Here is a 27,373-nt window from a genome sequence, read left to right on the forward strand (position 1 = left end):
CAGAAGTAAGCCTCTTTAAATAAGTGCAAAATGTTAATGAGACAAAGAATTGTAAAGCATAATATAAAGTCTTTTTTTCGGAATCTTCAGTCGCGTTTTTGTTTTTCCTGTTAAAATCACATGGAGCGGACATGGAGATAACTTGTGCAAAGACCCATTTATATATATTCATATATAAATTTATATCTATGTACATAGCGTTTGTTCATCATAAGTAGTAGCTGGTGCCATTAGCTTGACATTAAGTAACTTTTACTGCTTAAAGAAAAGAAGTTATGGCCTATGCAGGACCTTGGCTGTGCATAAAGAAAAGAAAAAAGAACAAGTTCATTTTTAAAATAAAGGAACATTTCCACACAATCTCAAAGGACTTTGCCCATCAGAAAAAAACTCATGATGCAGAATAGTGAGAGCCACAATAAGGCCCTTTATGCTTCTGAAATGGTGGAGACCTAAATGCAAGATGTCACAGATTGCACACAACAAAAGCAACATTTCCACTCAGCTGGACTGAAAAGAAAAAGAAAAAGAAGCTGAAGAAGAACCGAAGGAAACTAAAAACAAAACGCTTTGTTTAACAGATGCAAGGCTTTAAAAAGCTTATTTCTGCTGAAGACGAGTGGCGTCTCACTTCTTTTTCTCCTCCGTCTCCCTCAAGCTCCACCTAGCTGCTCTCAAGTAGCCTCCTCATGACTGAGCACACAACACAGTAACTGCAGATTTACATTACAAAACACCACCGTACAGTGACAGAATATGGAGTCAGTGCTGATTATGAATGTCGAGGGAAATGCTGTTTTTCAAGTACATACCTCTCCTGTCACATTGACTGGCAAATGACGGAAAATTGAATCAATGGAGAAAGTTTTTTTACAGCAGTTTTAGAGCTCTTTTATCTACCATTTCTTGCAGCTCTAAATCATGCAACATAATTGTTTAATATTCCAGAAAAAAAGAAAATAGATGTGTTTTGCTTGCCACACAGCAGGAACGCAACTTATCAATGCAGCAATGCAGCAAAACGACCCCAGTGTGAGTAGAGGAAAAAAAGGAGGGTTTGTGAAAGGGTACAGTGGCCTGACATGAGAAGCAAGACTCCTGACCTCTCAGCTCCATCTCTCTGCTTAATATTTGATGCCACAGCGTGTGAATTATGGATGGTGCTTATAGAAAATAATACAGTGTTCAACAACAGCATAGGTGCACCGTTGCAAAGAGCCGTGAGTGGATAACAGGCTTGTTCGTAGCGCTGGCGGGGCCCTGAACACAACAACAACAAATCACCTGCTACCAGCCGGCGCTACACGGGTGCAAAAAGGCCCGGTGAGCCGCCAGACGGGGGTTGTTTTCAGAGGCTGAGGTCAGAACCTTTACATGCGTTCACCTGCAGCTGGAAACATGCTCGGCTGCTTTAGCCGAAGCCTGGCCATTACTTTTTAAATTGATGTCACGAGAGTGTCCGTTTGAATAAGAAAATTAATAGGTGTGGAGTCACCTTCAGCGAGCGTGGGAGAAAAGTTAAAGGGAAAACGTATTAAACCTCACAATGAGAGGACACCTAGAAATGAATAGACACGTGGGGAAATAAGAGGTGAAAGTGAAGGGCAGCAAACAGACGAGACAGAAGTTATGAAAAGGGACGAAGGCTCATCTGACACACACAGATTGAGGGCAAACTGTTGGGAATCGTAGGTTCTCGCAGGTGAGTTTGGATTTTCTTTGGACAACAAGGAGACATTGGAAAAATGGAATCATATTGGGGGGAAATATTACAGCTGTTTTTTTCCTCCTTCTGCCTGTCGTGCATGAATTTAATGTATATTTTCTAAACCACAGAGAAATGTGTGTATCAAAGTGGGCTGTTTTTCGGATCCTGAAGCCAGTTTTAGGTTGAAAAGAATCAATTTATGTAAATAAAGTGGCTTTTATTTCAAGCTGAAATTGTGAAAAAATACCATTCTAAGAATAAACTGACTCCAAACAGTGTTAGCAAAGCTGGGAGGTTTTTCAGTCTGTTCACAAAAGGGAGTTATCGGGGGGAGGAAAACTGGATGATGAATAAAAACCTACAAACATAAAGTGCTTTGAATGAGGGGCAAGCAGAAGAAATCTTTTCGATTAAGAAGAGCTGAAGTTTTAGAGGAGGCCGAGCCAAAAGTCATTAAAATCATCAAAAAAGCAGAAAAATGGTGCAAACACAAATACCAACTTGAAGAAAAATAAATAATGATCACAAATACAACCTTTCACATGTGATGCTGCACCCTAAGCATGTGCACACAGGTTAAAGTTTCTTGTAAAAATACATTTCTTGTGATTACGGATACGTAAGATGTTGTTGCAAACCATAAATTGGGCAACTTATGAATAAGAGAAATGAGTGTTGTGATAAAACAGCAGCAAATCTCACGGCTCATTACCAACTAGGGCTACAACCAACGAATATTTTCATCATCGATTAATCGTTTAGTCTGTGAAATGTAAAAAAAAAAGGTTCAAATCACAGTTTGTCTGAGGCTGTGGTGAGTTACTGTCATATATGACAAAAACGAACTGCAAAATTGTCAGTTTTTTTAAAGCTGGAAGTGGAATGAAGAGAATGTTTGGTACTTTTGCTTGAAAAATGACAACAAAAAAAAAGTTTAACAAAATAGTCAAATTTTCAGTCGATGGACTAATCGATTAATCAACTAATTGTTGCAGCTCTAGACTCAACCAATGGAAAACAGAAACCTCTGGATCGACTAATGGGCTCCTTTCATTTCTGGCCTACACAAGTTTGGTTCTGTGAATAAAAGAAATCTCCAAAAACTGATGTTTCAAAACTCTTCCGTCGAGTCTTATTCAACAAGAGTGTCTCTTAAGACATTTAAGTGAATCAAAGATTGAAAAGTTAATCTGAGTTCGAAGGTCATGTCTCTGTTTGGAGGACACACATGTGGCACCTCCAAAGCTTCATCCATAAATGCTTTGGCAGAGTCTAACCAGCTTTCTCGAGCAACTATTCTTCTCAAGTTCTTTTATATTAAACTATCGGCTCTAGATATGTGATTTTTGCACCATTTGTCCAGATTCTACCACAGATTATTTCATACACAAACACAACCAAATAAAGAATTTACATTAACTACTGCTGGACACCAAACAGACTGATATTAAATGCTACGATTCTTTTTTTTTTTCAGTGTTTCTTCCATATCGTGATAGCACATTAACTAAAATCAAACATGGCCACTTGTACTGAAATGTGTACAAACTGCTGTCTTTGAAATACCTCTCTTCTCATTCAGAGTCTGATTCAATCTGAACTATCTATGTCAAGTATTTTTTTTTTTTCCTGAACAGTAAATGAAGGCCTGTATAGAGAGAAAAATCACACACACAAACTCACTGGACAAAAAAGTGAAGAGTCACTTGAAACCACTGCGAAGAGAGTGGTGATAAAAACATCTTTTTGTCAAGGTTTCACGCGAAACATACACACACGGCATTTTTGCAAAAATTCACAAGTTTCTTTCTTTTTTTTTAAAGTGGGAGAGTCTCTTTTTCACCATTTTATGTGCCCACAGATCTGTGAATCACAAAATGGTGCCACAAGGAACCTGGTCTCTTTCTTTTTCACATTTCTCGTGATCCAGGTTTCTTTCTGTCCCCAGTCTGCTCAAATGTCCAACAGGCTGCAGAGTGAACATCTGAGGAGAAACCAATCCATCAGAGACAAGTTCTGTTACTTAAGAAACCGTCTTCTTCCCTCCAAGATCTGCCTCCTTCCTGTCCAGCCGCATGTACGGCTCAAAAGCTGAAGAACCGCAGCCGTAGGTGGATGTCAGTTCATGGTGAGCGCCCCCCAGCAGCGGCATGGAGAAGCAGAGGGAGTGTGGCGGCGGGATGCCCAGCCGTGGTGAGGGCGGGGTGCCACCCAGCGAGGGCAGCGACAGCCCGAAAGTCCCCCCTGCTAGGGAGTTGGGAGGAGTGCTGCTGCTGATGCCCGGAGAGTTGGAGGAGCCTCCACCTGGGCTGCTCAGCAAGGAGCCGTTTGACGGATGCGGAGGCCCCAGGAGGGAGTTCGGCGGCGGGATGGGGCCCGACAGGAGGCGGCCCTGCTCCAGGAGGCGCAGGATGTTGCAGGTGGCCAGTGACTCGTTGGAGGAGGAGGAGCGTTTGTCCGAATCCTTGGTGGTGTCCTTCTTCTGTTTGGTCCGGCGGTTCTGGAACCAAACCTTGACCTGAAAGAACCAGGAGGAAAATATTCACTTTATCAAATTTTGGCCCAAACAAACACTTTGTCAGCAGTAGAAGCAGTAAAATCAGAAATTAAAAACTTTACAAAGGCTTGTCAACATCTTTATGCCATAAAAACAACTAAATCCTTCTGCTTTTAGTTATTTTGTGTTTATATCACACCACAAGTTTTTACTGCTAAAAGCGATACACAACTCGTGAACTATTCACATCGTTTTCTTCTTTTTACCATTATGACGCGTGCAGATCACTGATGTTTCACTAACACGAACACTAACTCGTCCTGACGTTATCCTCTTTACATGCCCCAAAAATTGATCGTTTGCACAGGCGGAGCACACGTGTAGCTGACTTCTCTGTGACCTCTGCTTTGATGCATATCTTAGCTGCAGCGTGCTCCAAGAGCTCACGGTTTGTGAGCGGCGAGAGCACGCAACACCTTAGCAGTAAACCAGTCATACACGCATTAAATCCGTGCAGAACAAGCGGAGATGCCGTAATCCCCTGGCACCAGCCATTGGATCAACTCTGTTGTTTTTCTCTGCACATTTGATCATGGTTGGTCCCATGCACTTTACCTCTTCTCACACTTCAAGGCCCTAAGAGGCTAGAATGAGGATATGGCTATAAGTGGAGAAGCAGTGATATCAAAGCCATACAGGAGAGAGGGGATAGTATGCGTGCAAAAGCCTAAATATAGCCTTAGAAAATGGGGAACAGAAGTATGCAAATGAACAATAAAGCAAGCTTTTTCTGAGATCAAGAGGAAAAGCAAAAATGTAAAACAAAGAAAATGTCATCATTTGCAACATCGCCTTCTCTCACGGCAGCAAACCTCAGAGTTTCACCACACGAGCCGTCACGCCACCCGCTGCAGATTGAGAAAAGAAGCTCTGTGAACTCTGCCTGTCCTCTCGTTCTGCTTGTTTAATTGATGGAGTGCAGCGTAGCTTTAATGTATAGCGTGTGGAAAAGTCGGGGCTTGGTGGGATGCTGATTGGAGGGCATGCTGGGGTCACAGCAGATCACTGCACGGAGAGCCACCGCTGAGAGGAATCACACACATGAAAAATGGATACGATCCTGACCGGGTTTAACTAAAGACTCACTATACAGTATCCTCACTAAGCAGCATGCAGGGTGGTGGGTCATACTTTCATTTATTTTCATCTAGTTGTCATATGGGGAGAATTTAAATGATTTTTTTTGTTATGATACACTAAAATATATATTAAATCTTCATCAAATCCAAATGAGATCAGAAACAACTTGCAAAAAGGTGCAACCAATCTTATATATCTTCTGACAATTTTGTCTGGCTTATTAAGTATTGTAATATTTATAAGGGAATGTATGATAAGTAGGTCACTGTGCAATTTTTACTGAGTTAAATATTTACTCATTTACAATAGTTCTGACATCAGTGAATCGTCATTGCTTTCATCATCAAATAATGTGAAACTTTGCCCACCCTGATTTCCTGAAGTCTCCAAATGTCTTGATTTGTTCCACCAACTGTGTAGAACTCAAACATCCTCAATTTAGAATTAAATGAAACAGAGAAAAGCCGAAAAATTGTCCCACTGAGAGGTGAGAATCAGTGATTTTTTGGGCATTCTTGTATCATAAATGACAAAAGTTGTATCTCTTGTGCTTCTGATTGGTTGGTTCAATCGTATCTGTCTATCATTGTGGTGTTGGTTGAAGTTTGTTAAAGCCAAAGTTATTAGAGCATTATTTAAACTTTCAATCTGTCAATGAAGACAACAAATAAGCAAAAAATGCTTTAAAAGATTGATGTCATAAAAGGACAAAGTTACATGTTTGTTTCAACAGATGAAACTGTTACACCACACCATAAACATGTTACTCTCTCCTCTAACTTCCACTCGTCCTCACTTGTGCACTACATAAGTTTACAAAACACTACACGGAAAGTTATTTACGCAAACAACAGACTCTCCAACTGACTTTTCGTGATTTCTTTCGTAGAAATCCAGTAATCTAATCCCTGATACGTCGGAATCGGAAGTGGACGACTTAAGGAAACTCCTGTACCAGCAGAAATGCCTAAGCCTGCCAAGGGGTTGGTAGTTTAAAGTTTCATAATCAGTCCTTGTCATTAGTTAATGCACACACAAATAAAGGAACAATGTATAAAGCCTGCATGAAGGTACAGCACACACACTAACAAAGGTCACATGTGGCCTGAACACGCGCCAGACACACACACACACACACACACACACACACACACACACACACACACACACACACACACACACACACACACACACACACACACACACACACACACACACACACACACACACACACACACACGGCAAACCTCTCACATGATCCCATTTATCAGTAAGACTGCTCTGTTAATGGACCTTTGTGGGTCCAGATCCTCGTCGCTGTGTGCGTGGAAAACAACCGTTTAGGTGTGATATCGTAACGATTTTAAGGCCTCAGTTTCACAGAAAACAAATCTATAAACATGCTCTGAATTATTTCTTATAATTTAACTGGGCCTGCTCTTAAAATAGGGTGAACGCTAGACCGGTACAACAAAATTTTGACATCTATGGAAGGCGAAATCATTGGTTTTCTACAATACTCACTACTTTGACACTACTTTTCTTGTCTCTATTCATAGGTTTTTGGTAAAGATGGATTGTGCTGCAGAAGCTGTTTTGCTGTTTAGGGAAAGATCAAGGTTTGGCAATTAAACTGTGATCTGGTTAGCAACTAAAACAGTTGGTTAAGTAAGAAAGGGTCCTGAGGTGACAGAATAAAAGAGACAAACATTGATTAACGATGATTTTTTTAATCAATCTTAGTAACTTGTATTTAGTTAAACATTTAATGTTTATTGTTGTAATTTTTAGTCTGGAAAGTTATATTTATCCATTCTATCATTTTATTTTATTCTATTTTTTTGTATTGTATTGTCTTGTCCTGTGTTGTATATTGTTATAATTTGATTCTATATTAATTTAATTTAATTTAATTAAAAAAATTCTATTCCATTCTAATTTATTTTATCTGTGCTGTTTTAATCTCACTCTGTGAAGTACTTTGGGCTGCATGCTTGTATGAAAGGTGCTATATGAATAAAGTTGAGATGAGTCCTTGACTGTGGTGTAAGGGCTGGTCTCCTGCATGAAAGTCTGACTTTCAGCATCACAACATAAGGAGAACTATTTCCTGCATTGGCATCGGACATCCCCGGTGATTTCCTTAATCTGTAGCGTGTCACCACGGCACCTTCGTGGTGCTGGCACGAAGGAGTGACGAGTATCTCACGAAGGAGTGACGAGTATCTCGCTTAATTGGTTGGCATAAGTTATAAAGCCCAAAATAGCTGTTGATTGTGTGGAGGTAATCAGCCTGGGTTGTGATAACTATAGTATCACTGCACTGTAAAGGCTCAACGGGCAGCAAGGGCCAGTGAGATCATAGTTTTGACTACTGACCACGACACAAATAATGGGATCGGAGAGGATCCAGCAGCTCAGAGAGGAATAATGACGCCAGCTAGTCTTACTGTAAAAACTTAAAAGAGGCAGAGAGGGAGGGATAGTGGAGACGCCCAGAGGGAGGGAGGGAGGGAGGGAGGGAGGGAGGGAGGACAGCAGGGTGGGATAAGCAGCAGAAATGATCTCCGTGTAGCTGCTTCTATGTTTCTTCCTCGTTAGCTCACAAACTGCCTCCATAAAATCCCTCTCTTGAGTTTTACTCATGCGCCACCGCCTGCCAGACACCCACATCCCGTTAAAAGCTTTCACGACAGATGAAACTCTCCACCAATCCCTCTCCTTTTATCCCCCATGCTGTGGGTGTGGCACTGTCTTCTGCTCACATCGTAGTCCTCCTATCCATTGGTGGTGGTGGGATGGGGGAAGAGATGAAAAAAAAAAAAAAGAAGCTTGCTAGTCTTTTGCTGGGATTTTATTAGAGGTGGAAAATGATGAGAAGGGAAGAAGGCAAAGCTGCCTTCAGTACATCTACACTATTGGATGTAAATCCTTTTTAATGGGATCCAGGGTTCAGAGCTGGGGCAGAGATTACCACGGGAGATCTGGATCTGCCGTGACCTGCATCTGCCCCGGCCTCGCCCTCTGCACCCCGCCCCGCTGCACTCTGGTCCGCTGGGGCGAGGCCGGGGGCATAGAGACCGGGTGAATAGGTTAGGACTGAGGTTTTTTTAGGTTTAGTACACCTTTAATGGTGATAGTCCTCTTTTAAAACTATTTTTCTGTTGAGTGTCGATGGATTTGATGTTGTTAAAGGCTTAGTTATTTCCTAAATCAGCTGGTTACTGTCATTTTGAGCAAAAATCACTCAAACAGGAGTAAATTGTGCATTTGTTGGGGACTATTTTCATCTGCGGATGAACACACATTTTGGGCTCTAGTGAGTATTTACAGCAGTGGAACAGTGTAATTAAGACTGACTCAAGATCAACTACAGTGACCATGTTTACTGTGATTGAGGAAAATGTTACCCAGTGCAACGGAGGGATATTTTAATGTGATTTTATCTTTGAGCTCTGTGGCACAGAGGAATAAAACATATCAGGCTTCTGCCTTTTGGTCTTTTGATGGGATTTTTTGACATTTACAAGAGTTATATATATATTACAGCCAGCCTTGTCATTTAAGACAGATGCGAATGTAGTTAATTTCAATGTTTAAATTGTATCTTAAAGACTGTGATTGCTTATGTATTGATAACTGTCAAATTACATTTTTATGATATGCAAAGCAGCAGGAGCGATGGGTGTAAAAAGATTTCTTTTCTCCTTTTCCCTAATTTTTTGGGTGTATATTTACAGGAGGAGAGCAGGAAAATAATGTGAATGTTTTTAATAGGATTTTGAAGCAATCAATTTTATGTACTATCATTTTAGAATTAAATGTAACTTGTTGACTACACCAAGTTCTGTGACTTTTGTTCAAGAAAAATCATGTTTAAGTTCCTATACAGTGGAACAGTTTCCCCCTCACTATCAGATTAGCTGCCACATTTAAAACAATTTAAAATACCTGTATTGACTGGTATTTTCTTAATATTTGTTATAATATTTCAATTAATTCTCTATGGCAGACCATTCCCTTACATTCTTTGTAAGGGAATGTTAAGCATTTTGTAACTGTGCTGCTGATGGAAACAAAGTTGACTTCTTTACAAGTCAATGAATGGGGTCTAGTGTGTTGAGAGAAACAAAAAACATTATAAAATATTTTTTTTAATGTTCTTTTTTTTTTTAAATGAAACAAATAACTAATTTGTGTAATCATAGGCATTCACATACAAATTTCCCACTTCCAGACCTACCATCAAACAAAACTGTCTTTCATCCATTCTGATGGATTCAAACTTTAAATAAATAAAATAAAGAAAGCAAGAAGCAGCTATGAAGCAAGAGGACAAAATCAGAGAGAGACTGGGACGTCACTCAGTCGGATGAAGGAGGAGGACAACAAGGCACAAGGTAGGGGATAAAAATAAGAGGATGGGGGTAAATGTATACAGAGCGGAGGTAAATGCAAGGTCAGGGAGAGATGATCAAGCCGGCATGCATGAATACACAGACCAGTCGGGCCAAGGTCAGCCAATCGGAGGCCTGCGCTGTGAATCCAGATAGCTGCAGAGAGAGCAGATGCAAACTGGGCTAGAGGTAGAAAGGTTAAGCCAGATCAAGACCCAGTGTACAGATCAACCATCAATCCATATGTGTCCATACAATAAACCAGCTAAGCTCCATCCCATCATGTTAAAGTTGGAATAAAGGCGATATTTCCTTTATTTAAATGCTTCTATGATTCGGTCTCTTGCATATTTATCACTCTGTTTTTAATCACTTTACTACGATTGCAATAAAGCTGAACTGATCAAAGCTTTACGACGACGGAGAGCATTAACTAAAACATATAATGTGACATAACACTCTCCCGCCTGGGTGTATAATGCAGGATTGTGACGGTAGTCTTTAAGGAGGACACTTGTTGACAGTCTTTCACACTTTCTATGACCCCTCCAGCAGCCCGATGCTCCAGTCGTGACCCTGTTCAGACCCTCTGATCCCAGGCATGTGATGAGTCGCGGATCACAATGAAAATCTAATTTTTTTCCATGGAGATTGTACCAGGCGGACCAGCGGCCATTTGACTGTATGTAACACACCAGTGGATACTACTATATGTAGTGTAGGGCACCAATGGAAACCAGTGTGTGTTCAGCTGCTCTGTGTGTGACGAACCAGTGGTCGCCATTATAAAAGAAAACCAAAAAATAATGGGCTGAAACAATGACTTACTCAATTGTTTGTGATGGAGCAACAAATTTTTTTTCAAAACTCTTACAGATAATATTAATGATGCTAGTATCAATAATTTACAATTAAAACAATTGCTTTTTTAGAATGAAAACAGGAGACTGTTTTGGAAAATGTAACTTTACATATAATTACATTTTTCAGGTTAGCAGATCCATTTGAAGGATCGCTGGTTCAAAAAAAATAGACAGAAAAGTTTATTTGTAGGACACTGTGTTCAATATAAAACATATTTGCTGTCATTTGATGTACTGTACCAGGTAAAGGACAACCTGAACAAACTAGTAATCTAACATTTGTCTAACTTTGCTGAAAACATACATTGAAAAGATCTTTTTCAACTTATTGTGATGTGATTCAAGACACTATTCAAAGATTATTTAGGTTATAGTAGAAAAACGGGACATGAGGACATGAACCGAGTATTGTTTGTGGGATTTTAAAAGGAGTAAACTGGTTAAAGTATTTCTACGCCCAAATTACACCTCTGGCATTGTGGAGTTGCTTTTTAAAGCAGCATTTAGATCGTGTTCTGAAACTGTACAAACTGACCCAAATCTTTCTCTGCTTTGTTTTGTTTTTCCAAATCCATCAGTATTAGGATTACAAACGGTCACTTCATGTGTTCTGCTTTTCAAGTCATTTTTATACACTGGCTGCTCTCCACCCTCCTCCTGTTCCTCTCCTCATCAACCCACATCATCCTCACATCTTCTTACACCGCACCCCTCAAACCTGTACCACCACCACCACATTTTACCTGACCCTAAAGCCTCGACGCCCCCTCCATTGTCAAACTCTGCCCGAATAAACCCGTCCTGGTCCTCAATCACTGCAGCACATGTCCAGCCAGGTTCAGCCAGGGGTTAACCCCGTCTTATAGAAGCGCTGGTAGATATGGCCGCCTAATCCTCCTTAACGCAAAAGCACTTGGGACTGTTATGAGGCCCACCTCTCTCCCTCTACCCCTCCCCCCTTTTCTCCCTTCGTCCATTCACCGCCCCCTCTCTCGCCACGCCCGATTGAACCCCACCAGGTCTAGATAAAAGCGTTTACCGCCTTCCCTCTCATACTGTAATGTTAGAGATGTGCTGCACTCATCCACCAAAGGAATCAGCAGGTGTTTGAATATGGTCCATGATTTTTCTTGGATGTCATCCCGCAGTCACTCGAATCACATTTTGGCAAGAAAAAAACCAAAGCGTCTAGGATTGGGTTTTTGTTCTTTTAGGATTCATGTTTGATTTTGTCACAGCTGGAAAAAGCAAGACACAGATGTCTTAAAAACCGAGGACAGTTTCACAATTCATGCATTTTTATTAATGCATGGCACTCTTATTTCTATATTTTGTTTCTAGACACACAAAATCTCTTGCATGTCTGTTTGTTCTGGAAGAGGGATTCATCCTCTGCTGCTCTTCCTGACGATTCTTGGTTTTCTGACGTTCCCTATTAAAAGTTTTTTTGGGAGTATTTTTTCCTCACCCGAACTGAGGGCTTTAATATTAAGTATCCATAGAGAGAAAAGGAAATAAGAAAAATAAATAAATATATATATATATATATATATATATATATATATATATATATATATATATACACTGAGGCCATGGTTTAGTCATTTGTGCGCACAGAATATAATTTTATTTATTTATTTTGATCGTTCCCACGTTTTCATTATTTTGTGGCCACAAATTCTATTATAAAAAAATGTTGTCGTCTCACAAGGTCAGGTCATACATTACAGTTGCCACCTGCTTGCAGACACTTGTCCTCTGTTGTAGGTAGCTATGAATAGTCTTTAATTGAGTGTCACTTCATCTTGGGGATGGGTTATCAAGACACATTGACAATGATCGCTTTGCGTGGGATTATCTTTAGTAAAAGGCAATTAACGAGGATATTGAGAGCTTGTGGATTATATCTTCTGCAATATGCTGACTGTGAGGATGCTATTGGCTTTGCAGTTGGTCGATAGTGAGTCGGTGGATGTATGGCATGTTGCCTTGCAAGCTTATTATCAATTTAACGATACTTGAAGCAGGTGGACTGCACTTCATGCTTCAGGGAGTACGGCTGGTCTGTGCTGGCTCGCTGTATATACATCTATCACGTACAAACAAGTAAACCATAACTTGGGATTCAATTGAGGCCACCAATTTGTGCGGAAAAACTAAGAGAGTATGCTGCATAGATGGTAAAGCCATTTTGAGACAAATTTGTAATTCATGATTTTGGCAGTGGTGGAAAGTAGCCAAGTACATTTACTTTAGTAAAGTTTTTCTACGTCTTCTTCTACTCTGCTACATTTCAGAGGGAAATATTGCACCCTGAATTCATCTGAAAGTTATATTTATTGAGTTAGTTTACAAAATATGGTGTAAAAAAACAACCACCCCAAAAGCAGCAAATGAAAATGCTATCGTTATTAAGTATTTCTTGATTAAATCAAAAACTCAGAACAAATAGTTCCTTCAAAACCATTAGAATATACAGTAGCTATCTGAAGGAGTTATGTCAATTCATCTGTGAATGCAATGAACATGTTTTATTTAAAGTAAAATAACGGATAACGGATAATGGATGTGGGATTTACATATAATGTAAACAGACTGTATTATTAAAATTCTTTCTTAAGTATAAATTGTTTTTATTTTTACACCTAGAACAGCTCTTTCATAATATTTTTAGTGATTATTATATAATAATAATAATAATATTATATTATTTGTACATTTTTATAGATGCCTGTGTAATTTTTCAGGTATTTTGGGTTCGTGGCAGATTTATATTTGAACTTTGCATAAAATACTTTTACTTTCACGTGTAACAAAGTACTTTTATGACGAATTACTACTTATTTTATCACAGTGTTTTTATTCCGATGCTTGTTTTGCGAATTTTCCTATGGCAGGTGTCTTAAAAAGCTCCCAGTCAGGTAATCTGCCAGTTTAATTGATTGCATTACACATTTACTTGGTGAATGACACAAAGTGTTTGCATGTGCAACATTTAAACCACACTGGCAAGAAAACTGAAAAACCTCTTGTATTCATTGTGGCTGATTTTCCTGTTTTAACATCAGTTGAAGGATGACATGGTCCTCCATATGTTTGGAAAATTACCCCATCCTTGGCTTCACACACTCACTTCACTCTGCCAGAAGCTGATGAAACAAGTCAATTCAGATTGAGAGAGTGATTAAGGACAAAGGCAAATACGACTTAATTGCTACTATGCCCTACTTATTATCTAATCAACTGATTAGATAATCAGAGCCTCGCAGGTTTCCTCCTGACCATCAGCGAATTGGACAAAAGTTCTCGATCTGAGGATGATGCTCTCACTTTAGGTCGCCGCGGAGTAAAGAGGGAAATAGTTTGTTTCTTTACACAAGCAAACATTTCAACTGACAGCACAAAGCAGCGAGTGTTAGTCCGTCTGTCTGTGTCCCTTCCTATCTCTTTCTCTATTCTGAGTGTTTGGACAATCCCCGTACTGTGCTGCCTCCTCTCCGCTACATCTGTACAGCTATACGTCAGGGCCGGGTCCTCTACGCTTCCAGACAAGTGGCCAGACAACGTCTGTCTGGGCCGTCAATGCACACAACAGGGACATTCACTGAACGCAGACACATAAACACAACTTGTCATCTGGAAGACACAGATTTCCTACAATACATGGTACCAAACTGAGTCTGAGAATGTTCTCCTATGTCTATTTACCACTACAATAATCCTTAATTCACACAATTGCTTGTAGATTAAAGTTGAGACTAGTTGCACAAGCAGGTGTAACTTCTTAACAGGGAACTAAAACTTACCAGGTTTCATAAGAGGTCATGTAAGGATCGCCTTGTTTTTACTCTCTGGGTCCTTCACCCTGCCAATACGCTCATAACAATACTACTAACAAGTTTTCTTTCTACTTCTAACCTCCCTTCTGAGTTATAGAAAACCACGAGGCAAAACAATAAAAATACAAGACAGCTACAAGAAGCATCCTTTAAAAGTTTTCACGGCCGTCACTAAACTGTGCTCCGGGCTGTTTGGCATCAAAGAGAAAAGACAGCAGACAGAACATGAGAGGAAGTGTGAAACTGATCTCGGATGACTTGCACACCTGTTTCACATTAAGGTGGGTGGTGGTCTTCAATCATATCAAGCACGCCAAACAAAAATGTGTTTTTCAGCAAGTTAAATCAGTAAAGGTCGCTGCTGGAGTGGCTGTACACTTTCTGACATGATGACAACATTCATAATAAAAAAACATTTCTCCTCTTTTTCTTGTTCTGGTCCCTGCCTGCATACATCTCTTTGAGTGCGAGACATTAAAAGTAAAGCCACATGTCTAAACTTTGATATATTCCTAGAAATTGTCTCTATTCTTAGAGCAGGTACATCGTTTTAGTTTAGCTCTTGAGTCAAGAATTGGAAGTTTTAGAAACTTAAGCTAACCAGAGTTTATGCTGATTGTCAATTTTACAAGAAAACTGTGGATTTCCGCTCAAGTTGCTTAACTTTTCCACCTTGGTAGCTAATTTTAAATAACAAATGGTCCGTTTGTGTGCTTAGAAACCACACCTTTATAGTATTTATGCTTTCACATTTTCATATTCTGAATCCCTTTTATATTCACAAAAAACAGAGTATATTTGTGTTTACCAGTAGATACAGAAGGTAGCTATATCATTATATGTTTAAAAAAAATAACAGAAATCTTTTTAAATGACAAAATGATAGTAATTGTGGTGTTTTGAAGAATTTCACATCAGAAAATCGTGTTTCCTTCTTAAAACTACAACACATGTCCTGCAATAATTTAATTATAGTGTAAATTTTGGAATTTGTTTGAATTTTTTGACACTTTAAACACATTTGAACAGTCCTTTCTTAAGCTACATCCCGGCCACTTTAAAATCAGAAATACATAAAGTCAATAACCTCAAACAACTGTGACCAAAAAATGGACAACAAATGCAAACATTTTCTCACATCTGTGCATTGTTCACCAAGCTTTACATAAGAGATTAACCATGATTCCGTCACTGAGCTTTCTCCCATTTGCAGCAGGATTAAAACCAGTTTAACAAACCCCCAGAGGAACCATTAAACCCATAGCTTCTCCATGGAAGGGCTGCATACAACAATGGACTGATACAATGGCAGCGTATACGTCAGCTGTACTCAACTCAGGGGGGACCGAGGAAGAGCTTAAAGTGACCACACAGCATGGTGTCCTAAAATCTCCTGAAGTCACACTGTCAAACCTGTCGGAGCAGACAGGACATGTCCAGGAATGTGTGAAAGCTTTTGTCTCTTTCATGCCAAAAAGTAAGTAGTTAGACAGACATACAGTTGGTTGAATTCAGCTAAAAACAGGAGAAATAACCTCCAAAGTGTTCATTTAATTACTCAGACGTATGTTTATAAGAGCCGTAAAGGAATTTTACAATGAATAGTTGATAAATGTTGTTGTTTTAAGCTCCTTTTTTACACAGAAATACAGTAAACTAGCAGTAAAAGTTACCTCAAGTATGATTCAGTAATAATATTAGTGAACCTTCTCACCTGCAAGAAACATACCTTCACAATAAGAGCTGCAGCATCCCTGAACATGAGCATCCATGAGCAAACTGATATTGAAGGAAGTGTAACTGAGGGGCTTTCATGTTTAGGGGAAGGTTTCAGTGCCCCCCCCTGCTGTGTTTCCCGGTAGCGGGGAGCCACCTGCCGGGATGAAGGGAGAGCTCCGAGCTGTAACGCGTTACTGCTGAAGTAGGATTACTGTAAGAGTTGTATGTGTCCTCTAACGATGCTGCAGCTACAAAGAGGCAAAGACACGCCTCTATAGGCTGCATTTCATATTTAAAGATCAGAATGGGGTTAAATCATTGCCATCATTTGTTCAAAGGGCTTTCAGACAGATTTGAAGTGGATTTAAAGTATAATTTGGAGGAAAGTGGCGCTTTTCTTCTTCTGCAGGTGGAGCTACTTTGAGATATTTGCGCTTGATGGAGCGACAGTGTTGAATACGAATGATGAAACTGAGAAGTGTGCATGCTGATTTAAAGAATTACTGAATAAAATGATTAATTGTTGTGTAAGTTCTGAGGAAAAGTAGGTGAACAAACAAGAAGCAGTTTGTTTTTTTTTTCGGCAGACGCGCACTGCCTCTGATAAAACGCCACCCGGTTTTATTAACTTGTTTTATTATATTCACTCTTATTTGACGTGTTATTTGAACGCTGTGGGTCTTGTTGCTGGCTTTTCTTTTTTTATTAAGGAGAAATCGTGCGTAATGGTCAGTGTTTCGGACATCCAAAAGTTTCTGCATTTGTCCTTTCTAAGATACAAACACCATAAATGTAGGTTTTATGTTTAATCCAAGTTCTGGACACACATTAATCCAATTATTTTTAATATTCATATAAGAATTTTAAATCGTCTTTAAAAGAAACTGTTACAGTCTAGATGAGAGTTGTGGCCCCTTCTCGATTTTGCGTGTGTGTGTGTTTCCAATGTGTGCTGCCTCATTGCGTGATCAGTTTGAATACCTGACCAAACTAATTGGAGTTACACCATGGGTCAATGACCAAATCCCCAAACATTGTTAAAAAACACTTAACATCTCCCATATTACTGTAATTAGTGTTTGTGTTTCAGTCACAGAGAAAGAGGCCTGTCACGTTCATAGAGAAGTTTGTGAAAAAGGTGTCGGATAATGCTGTCATCATGTTTTCGGTGCTAATGTTTCTGAAACCGAAGGAAAGTCCACTTGTTTGTGTCAAAACAAGGGAAAATATTTTTTTCTTTGTAAGATTTATGGATTAAAATATCTAAGATTCCCTGATGTATTTGGTACAAGAGTTGTGGGAGTTTGGCACAATAATAAACAACGGAATTTCAAGCGTATTATTATTATTTGCAGCCTATTTTGTGAATGCCACAGGTTTATTAAAACATTCAAAAAACGAAACAGCTGATTAGAATATGATAAAATATCATCAGGTCAGCATGTTGAAGAAGTTAATGATTTGATTGCAATTCCTGAATCCAATTCGAATAAAGAAGATACACTTTTGTGCTTTAGGAAAACACTAAAAACTCCACTCTGCATCTAAAGTTATTCCAGGTCCCAATGCCTTTTGTTGCTCTGAAATCAAGCAGTCCATTTTCGCAAACAAACTGAAGAAAAATAAACTGTTTTTCAACTCCCAACAGAAACCATTATTCATTTAAAACTAAGTAAAAAGCCTCGGAGCGTGAATTTAGAGATATATTACAAATAAAAAGGCTTAGAAAACACTAAATGTCCCATTTATAATACATGTAGAATGTAAAAAGATAGATAGATAGATAGATAGATAGATAGATAGATAGATAGATAGATAGATAGATAGATAGATAGATAGATAGATAGATAGATAGATAGATAGATAGATAGAAACAAACAAAAATACACAAAGAAAAAAGAGAAAAGCCTATGGAAGCTGTTTGCTATAAGAGCTACTTTAGTGGTCTACAAATTACTTCATGTCAATCCCGTGAAAACCTTGAGTAGCGAACTAAAAAGCACCAACAAAACACTGTAAATCACCTGAAAACGAGAAAACAACAACTCGCTTAAAAGGGTCCTATTTAACTTCGAGGGAGATCAATCTTTCCTTTTGTGATTTTGCGTAATTAGCCTTGAATGTAGCATTTGCTAAGACGTATGCAAGCAGGAAGAAGATAATAGGAAGAAAGAAGAGTAACGCCAACTAAAAGCATTTCGATCACGCGTAAAAGCTGTTTCAATAGCACACAGGATTAAGGACCAAATCCAGTGCGATGGGGTTCAACGTTTCACGCCATTACTGTGGACACTTTTATTATTTACATTTTGTTCCCACTTGAAGGTCAGGCAGCTTTGGTTCAGCCAATCCGCTGCGGCCCAGCGTCTCCTCAGCAGCAGCAGGAAGCTGAGGCCCTCCCATTAACACCCCTAGTGTCAGCACTAATGAGGGACACAGTGGCTGCTCTGTGTTCCCAATAACACACACACACACACACACACACACACACACACACACACACACACACACACACACACACACACACACACACACACACACACACACACACACTATGTTTGAGTTAATATTAATGTTGGTGTATGATGCGTAAAGCTCCTGCAACAAGTGTTTTTCTGAGGTGCACACATTGTTGAAATCAAAAAATAGATGGGCTCAATTTGACCTACTTTGATTTTAATTTGTGGATTTATTTCTGAGGTTTTTTTTCTTTTATAAAACCTGTCTCCAACTTCGCGTAGGCTACCCCATAACTATATCATTTACGATAAGTGTTGTCTACAGACGTATTGACAGGTGGGTTATTTACTTGGAGTAAGATATGTGGCACATATCCAATGCAAGCACATGTTTTTATTACCTTCGATCTGTATTTGTAGTAAGTGCAGTGTTGTTGAAAAGCTTTTAGGCAATAGAAAAACTCCAACAGCAGGAGCTGGTCATTCTTTGGCCCACACAATGTAAAATAATACAAAGGTTGGATAAAATTTGCAAGATTTATGTTTTTTCGCACGAATGATTTCTCCAAAAATAATCTTAAATGTCCAGAGTACAACACCGATAGTATTATTATTATTCTATAAAGCTTCAGCGTTCAGAGAGTTTCATCTCTATTGGTTTGATAACGGCCATGTTGATCGTCATACAGTACCAGTCAAAAGTTTGGACACAACTTCTCATTCAATGGTTTTTCTTTCTTTCTTTTTTATTTTTTTCAACATTGTAGATTAATATTGAAGACATCCAAACTATGAAGGAACACATATGGAATTATGTGGTAAACAAACAAATGCTCAACAAACCAGAATATGTTTTATATTTTAGATTCTTCAAAGTAGTTGAATGAGAAGGTGTGTCCAAACTTTTGACTGGTACTGTATAATATAATGTCCTTTTCGATTTGGAAGTTTAAAAAGGCAGAAAATCACTGTTAGGATACCATAAAAAAAAATAAAAAAAAGCGGTGTTCCAGTGATATAGTCTGTGAATCAGTGTGTAAGTAACGTTCTCCTGGCCTCTGGCTACCGACGTATATTTCGTCAAGATAGGAACGAAACTTGACCATTACGCATGACGTATGCTGTCACACACGTGCGATAATGTACACGGTTATTCATTATTTATATTCTTTATGTACCTGTGGTCACATTTTTTTTTTATTTCTTATAGCCGAAAGGCCATAAAGGCATCAAGCACATGTACGGCCCTTTGCGTGTACACAACACACTGGGGCTTATTTATGGGTGACTTTTGATCTGCTTCATATAATATAACGTATCCTAACATACATAAACATAAGAATCATTAAAAACATATTTTTTTTCATGTTTATGTTCTATGTTCTATTATTGGCTGTCGCTTTATTGATATTCTTTTGGATTTTCTTTGATGCTCCTTGTGTCAAGCCAAGTCTCTAATTGGCTAAAGAGGTTTCATTCATTAAAACATATTTAGTTCGGATTGTAAACATTTTCATCCTGGCTTCTGCCCCGGATGTGACCAGTCTCACACGCCAGCTGGGCAGTTTTCTGGGCGGGGCTGCTCCTCTAATCCTCAGCTCTGATTGGCCGAGGAGACAATTGAAGGCCCCAAACACACCTGTCACCCAATTAATAATATGGGCAAATACAATTCAAACATTGACTTTGGCCAATGAATAAAAAAAAAAAAAAAAATGCAACCATTACTTTAATATGAAAACTACTAATATGTAACTGGTGACTAGGCTACTAGTTAATATAACTATAGGCTCACCTGCGTTTCGGAAAGATTGAGCTGCCTCGCGAGGTCGGTGCGCTCGCGACCCACGACGTACTGGCACCGCTGGAACTCGAGCTCGAGCCGGTACAGCTGCTCGGCCGTGAAGGAGGTCCGCGTGCGCTTGGGCCGGTCCAGGTCGAGGCCCTTCGGCAGGACGATCTCCCGGATGGTGCCTTTGGCGTCTAAAACGGAGACAAAAAGTCTTTTAGAAAACATCAAAACAACAACAGCTGCTTACGCTCTAAGATCAATGGAAGTGAGAACTCAACAGAGACTACTGTTGTTCACTGAAATCTAAATGGAAACACTTTTTTAATGGGTTAAAAGCAGATGAACACACCTTTCTGCACGGAATAATAGTGAATCTATAGGCTTGCATGGTGCCACACTGATGAAATATTAATGAGTATGGCTAATGGCTTTCAAGCGAAAATGGATGTATTTGAGATAAACAAGCTACATGAGTGTGTGTGTGTGTGTGTGTGTGTGTGTGTGTGTGTGTGTGTGTGTGTGTGTGTGTGTGTGTGTGTGTGTGTGTCTTAGCACAAGAGAGTGTAAATAACACACTTGTGCTCTGTGGAAAATGCCCCATTGTCACCAAGCTTATGTTCACAAATGTGGTGAAAATACCACTTTTTTATGTAACTGTGTTTAAATGAGTGGCTCATAATAAACACCCACACCACGGTGTACACGTTGTGTGTATGTGTCAAATATTTGGTAATCTTTCATGTGTGCTGTTGAGATTTCCCCCCCCATGAATCACACGCGTAAATCCCACATGCACCGCCTGCGTAATGTCTACACGTTAATGTTGGTCTGCTGGAGGGCTACGTCAGGTTTGCGTACTTAAACGTGAATATATCCTGTGTTTTCATTGGGCTTATCGGGAACACTCACATTTAAAATCATTGGAAAACAAAAGCAGTGCAGCTACAGTGCTTTATTGGAAAAAATATAATCATATTTCTAGAAATAGGTGGAGATGAAATTATAGGATACATAGACGGAGAATGCTGCTCAGTTTTGGGCCGATGAGCACTGAATGTCTGTCTGCGGCTATTAAGTGTTTTCCAAAGAGGGCTGTTGCACAAAAGGTGGCATAGATTTATTTCTCTACACGGCAAAGAATTCAGAGCCAATCAAAAGCTTCACTCCCAACTGTGTTTCATGTTATAGGCCTGTGCGTCAATATAACAACAGCAACAACACGGTGTGTGTTGGTTTTGGGGAGAAACTGTCATTAATCAGGGTACTTTATCTTATAGGAGGGTCCAGCTTATGTTAACCTGTTTTTTTTTTATTTTTCTATTCTTTGTTTATTTTTAGTTGGGTTGTTCTGTTGGCTATCTGCCATTAACCTCTAATGATTTATTTTTTTAAAAATTGGCTGCTTCAATATTTATTTCCAAAGATTTTATTTTAATAGAAGATGAAACAAATGAGCGTAAAAAAAACAAAACCTATATATTTAAAAGGTTTCAGTAAATTAAAATATTAGAGAGATATCCTGGTTGGTTCCGGGTCATTACACCCCGCCCTGTATATAGAAGCCCTCAGGTTATAGTCTACACTGTAAAAAAAAAAAATTGTCTACTAAATCGTTACTTTCTTTTTGCTGTAATAGAACAAATGCATTTTTTTTTTTAAATACGCGTTTAAATTTGAGTATTTTTGGGGGATATATCCGGGAATATTTGTCCGTATTTATCACATTGAATGGGAGACAAGGCGTCCTCTTTGTCCAGGGTTTTGAGGTCATAAAATATGCAATTCAATAAAATATGAAGAGCCCTGAATTAAATATGAAACAAAATTGATTGAACCGAATGTCCATAGTGTTTCTATAGGAAGGCTACCGGCTAACAGAGTCAAAGTTATGTTTACATTCTTTTTAAATATATTTTTTGCTTTAAAAATAAATGTGGACTTCCTGCAAAGCTGCTCTAGCGTGGTAATATAGTAATATAAAGCTAAAATAAATATTTTGGGTACTTTAAAGACCGGCCCAGCCAATAGAGCAGGTGTAGAGGAATGATAACTCATCCATTCATTCATTCAACCTTTATTTTAACTCGGAAATGCATAAAGGAAGAGAATCCGTGCGTAAAAGGAAAAACGCTAGTGTGTTTTTTTTGCTCCAGCATGAGAATTAGCCGAAAAGAGTTAATGAACCCAGTCAGTACTCCCTGATCTCAATCAAAGCCTTATTTCAACCACAGAGCTAAAGACAGTTGCTCCTCAGTGTTTTGGTTATTCTTCAGGCCTGAGCTACATACTGACACATGCCCGGGAGGCCTCCATCTTTACGCAGAACGTCTTTGCGTAATGTCTCAGAAGAGGTGCAACAAACCCCTCGTAATATTCAAAAGTACATTTTACAGATTGTACAGATTGAAAAAAAAGAGCACAAAACTGTGAGGGAAAACATTTGCCAGCAGAGGAGGAGGAGGAGGAGGAACGCAGCGACTGTACGCAGACACGCTGACCTCTCGGTGACCCCGGCCTCTTTGCGGAAAAACCCGAGCATCCAGACTCGGCTTCGTAAAAAAAAAAAAACCCAAATCCTGACACTGTGGGCTTCGTATAAGCTAAGAACAAAATGTACCGTACCCCCACCCACAGACCGGGTCCTTCTACAGGCCACATCCTCCTCTGATGGGACGCCATTAACACCTGCCTGCCAGATCTCATGTGGAAAAACATACGAAATTCAACTGTAGTGATTTAATATAAAGCTGTTTTACAGGTGACAGCAGCTCAATAGACTTACAATCAATATATATATATATATATATATATAATATTAATAATAAAAGTAAATAAGACAATGTTCCTGTAGCTACGATTACAGACAACAGAGCACCGACGCTCTGAGGAGGTTTTAAATTCTTCTTTTTTTAATCTGCAACCACGTCTATAATCTCTTTCGCCATTTTTTCCCCCCTCCTGTCTCTCTTCCTCTCGTGTTCTCTGTGTCGTTTACTATTTAAAATTGTTTGTACTTAAAAACGCATTTACTGTGCAGTTTATTTTCACAGAATTTAACGTGCAAACGTAAATCAAATACAAATGTTTAGGCTATTTAGAATTAAAAATATAATTCCCAAATCACCTATAATTACATAGTTTTGTTTTAAAATAAATAAATAAATGACAACAGATTTTTTTTTCCCCCCACTATTTTAAAAGTGTATCCTCTCTGCTATGTTTTTTTCAGACTTTATTTTTAAACTGTCATTCAGAGGCTTCAGGCCTCCAGCAGGAGGGCGTGGGCACTCCTATTAAATTAAATATTATTCTGATGGCCATTAACATTACGTTGGCACACAAAGGCAATCAGGTACTGACAAGTAACCTAACACACACACACACACACACACACACACACACACACACACACACACACACACACACACACACACACACACACACACACATCGCTTTATAGCTGTTATCGATGAACAGCTGAATGCTGTTTTGATGTTTCTATCAGCTCCTTTGTTGATAAAACACCAATGGGACTGAATTTCTCCTGATTATCCTCAACCGTTTTCCTTTTGTTTAGTTTTCTTCTTTCAGGTCTGATTTTTAACCTTCAGTCTTGTTAAATATAATTATCGGGAGAAAAATAATTCGGAAATGTATTCATACACTTACTCATTGTTTTGACTGTTAATCTGTCAAATTAATTAGTATTTTTCCAAGTGAACAAAAGGAGTTGTCAGGGCTGATACAGACTGTGCCAAACAATACGTTTTAAGTGCTTTAATTCTACATTAGATGTTTTTAAATTCTAATTTAATATCTACGGGTGTGGTTTGGTGTTACAGTCATTTATGTATTACGGAAGTGCGAGTGGGCTATTGTTACCACAGCAGGAGCTTTTTGTGTAGTCCCCCCTGCACCAGGGGGGTTGTATTGTTTAACAGCAGTCCAAGTATTTCTGTTTGGATAGACTAATATCAACTTCCTTCAGTATTGATATTTCACAGCAGCATTTTAACATTTATTAATGGTGAGAAGCACCAAATAACTCCACACACAAGTGCATTTTCTTAGAAGATTTTGTCCCACATTTGAGATATCCACATTAATATTTTATTATTTAATTGTCCGGGGTGTATGGCCTTATTGTGGACAGAATAACAGTGAAGTTAAAATAGCCTCAATTTCCCGGAAACTCCCACAGATTCCCAGTGTGCCAATTAGTTTGGCGCACAAAATAAAATCAGTGTTTTTGTTTCGTTTCACTTACCTCTCACTAATATCCTCCGACAGTAGTCAGGGTCCACTCCCAAAAGTTTGTCGTGTCCGTCTTCGCTGGAGGACGTCGGGGTGGACGCCGATGTCCCCGGGGTGTCGGTGCTGCTCTGCACCGGGGACCGGCTCCCTATCTCGGCGCGGCACTTTGCCTCCATCCGGTCCGGACACAGCGGGTTGGGTCCACAGCGGTGGTTCCCATCGCCCATAGTCGTGGCCTGATCAAACATCTACAAGTAGCCCGAGTAGCTCTCTCTCTCTCTCTCTCTCTCTCTCTCTCTCTCTCTCTCTCTCTCTCTCTCTCTCTCTAAGATGATCTCTCCCTCCTTCTGCAGCTCACCCTCGCCTTTCTACTTTCTTCTCCTCTTTTTTGCAAGTGTTCTCCAGAGACGAGGAGAGCATGCCCCCCCCCCTCACTCCCTCCCAGAAAAAAATAATTCAAAAAAAAAATAGATCCAGTTACAAGGGAACCATGCGGTTCTGCAACGGAGCCGAGGTGCGCTTCAGGTGCACCGGCATGACGCACGGCCCGGAGTCCAAACCAAGTTATGAGGGAAGGAGAGTCAGCTGTGTGTGTGTGTGTGTGTGTGTGTGTGTGTGTGTGTGTGTGTGTGTGTGTGTGTGTGTGTGTGTGTGTGTGTGTGTAGATCCTGCTCTAACTATAGTAGCCAGGAGGCGCAGGAGAAATGCATGGTGCAGCTTGTAAAGGTACAAGGGGGCAACCAGATCTGTGGAGGAGCGGGGAGGTGCTACAAATACACGCACACACTGCTCACCCACGTAGAAATAAAGTGAGAGGCGGCACGCAAGAAGAAGAAGAAGAAGAAAAAGAAGAAGAAGAAGAAGAAAAAGAAATAAAACCCAACACAGCAGCGGTCACAGTTCAGCGGGCTCAAAGCCAGGGAAGAAAAGTTTCTCCCGGTCTGTCCAGAGCAGCAGCCTGTTACTTCACACCCCCACACCCCCACCCCCGGTCACATCCACTGCCTCTGCGGATCCGAGATTTGCATGTTGTTGGTGGTGAGCATGGTCTCATAAAAAAAAAAAAAAAAAAAAGGGTGTGGGGGTCGGTGGTCTTCTGCCTTTTTGGAGAGCCCACAAGACAAGACGTCTGTGTGGAGGAACCCCTTCAGGAGGAGGGCGACTGTCGGCAGCACTGGGTAGATGGTGCACATTTGCTCACAAATAAAGTCTGGAGCGCAGATATTATTTTTTTGTTATAATTTGCTTTGCAGCGGAAACATCAGGTCCGAGCGCAGACACGACGGTGTGTGGAGAATATTTGTGGTGACACGACGGTGCACTTTACAGAGGCAGAAACCCCACACGTCACTTCCTGGCCACGCATGGTCCTCGCTGATTGGTCTGCAGGCAGGGCACGTTTTGACAGGGGGGGGTGTGCAGACCGGGATCGGGCACGGAGACATGAGACGATGGTTGTGTGCGTATTTGGCCGCTCTGGGAACAGCCGGACGCAGCGCTGCACCGGGCTTCCCCCAAAAGACTGAGTCTGACTCCGACACTGTTTCTGTTTTCACGGCACGACTTTGAGCTCCCCCCCACCCCCCCAAAAAAAAAAAGAAACACAGTGTGAGTGCAAAAAGAAACAGAAGTCTAACAACTGGATCACTTCTGACCCAGTGAGGAGAACTTTCAATTCCATTTCAAATGTAAATCAAGATTGATTCCCTTCAGATTGCAGTCATTCTGTACATTTTTCTGTACATTTTTATTTTTATTCTTATTTCTGTTCTATCTTTATTTTGTTGTATAGTATGTGTATTTATTGTCTGTGTCTGTGTAGTTGAGCTGCTGCAACACTCGAATTTCCCCCATGGGGATCAATAAAGGAATATAATAATAATAATAATAATAATAATAATAATAATTCATGGCCCTCGAATCAACAATAAGAAAATTAACCCTAAAAGAAAATCAGAATTTAAGCATCATAGGCAAAATAAATGAACAATACTTTAGGCCTACAGGCGAATTATATATCAAGGCAAATATCGTTTTTGATGAGTATTGGATGTAATGTCTGATATGATTTAGGGTTTTTAAAAACAATAAGCGTGTAGTTACATTTAAATATCGTTTCAGTTTATTTTATGGTCACATTTTCTAAATGCATGTCCCACAAAGTGACTAAATCAAAGCGTGGTGCGTCGCTCTGGCATAAAGAGCAACGCAACCTACATTTCTGGGTTTGGATTTATATAATTGTTTATGTCCCTAAATGCTGTTTCAGAAGATGAAAACTGTTTTATCAGGACAAAATATCACCGGTGTAATCTCTGACTATAAAGGAGATGTATTGGTCACATCGTGTTATATATTTTAAGGATGGATACACCGACAGTAACATATGCACATTATAATCTCGTCCAATGAAGCCTGAAAAAAACCAAAAACAGTCGGACAAAAATGAAACATTCAACAGGTGTTCTTATTATTTTGTCCACCTCCTCTCCAAACAACACTGCCTCAGGTCTATTTTGTTATGAAAGTCATGGCACCCTGCACCCTGTTAACTATAAAGATGTTCTAAGCACCAAACTATTAAAAAAAAAAAAAAGAGCATAAAGTGAGGTTTCTTTTTTCTTTCCATTGTAGATAAAACATCTCATTTACTGCCATTTACTGTACACATATAGAGCCATCTTCCTCAAACAGCAGCCCATGTT

The 27,373-nt window shown here is 39.6% G+C and overlaps 1 protein-coding gene across 1 annotated transcript; it reads right to left on the reverse strand.

The window, feature by feature from the left end:
• Positions 1-25,623, reverse strand: vax2 (ventral anterior homeobox 2). The gene is made up of 3 exons (XM_054601465.1): positions 24,682-25,623; positions 20,418-20,605; positions 1-4,226 (listed from the first exon to the last, which is right to left on the reverse strand). The coding sequence occupies exons 1-3, from the start codon at positions 24,914-24,916 to the stop codon at positions 3,732-3,734; spliced, it is 918 nt and encodes a 305-aa protein (XP_054457440.1). The 5' UTR covers positions 24,917-25,623; the 3' UTR covers positions 1-3,731.
• Between the last annotated feature and the right edge of the window lie 1,750 nt (positions 25,624-27,373).

Source organism: Anoplopoma fimbria, chromosome 7 (genome assembly GCF_027596085.1).
Source record: "Anoplopoma fimbria isolate UVic2021 breed Golden Eagle Sablefish chromosome 7, Afim_UVic_2022, whole genome shotgun sequence".
Lineage (NCBI taxonomy): Eukaryota > Metazoa > Chordata > Actinopteri > Perciformes > Anoplopomatidae > Anoplopoma > Anoplopoma fimbria.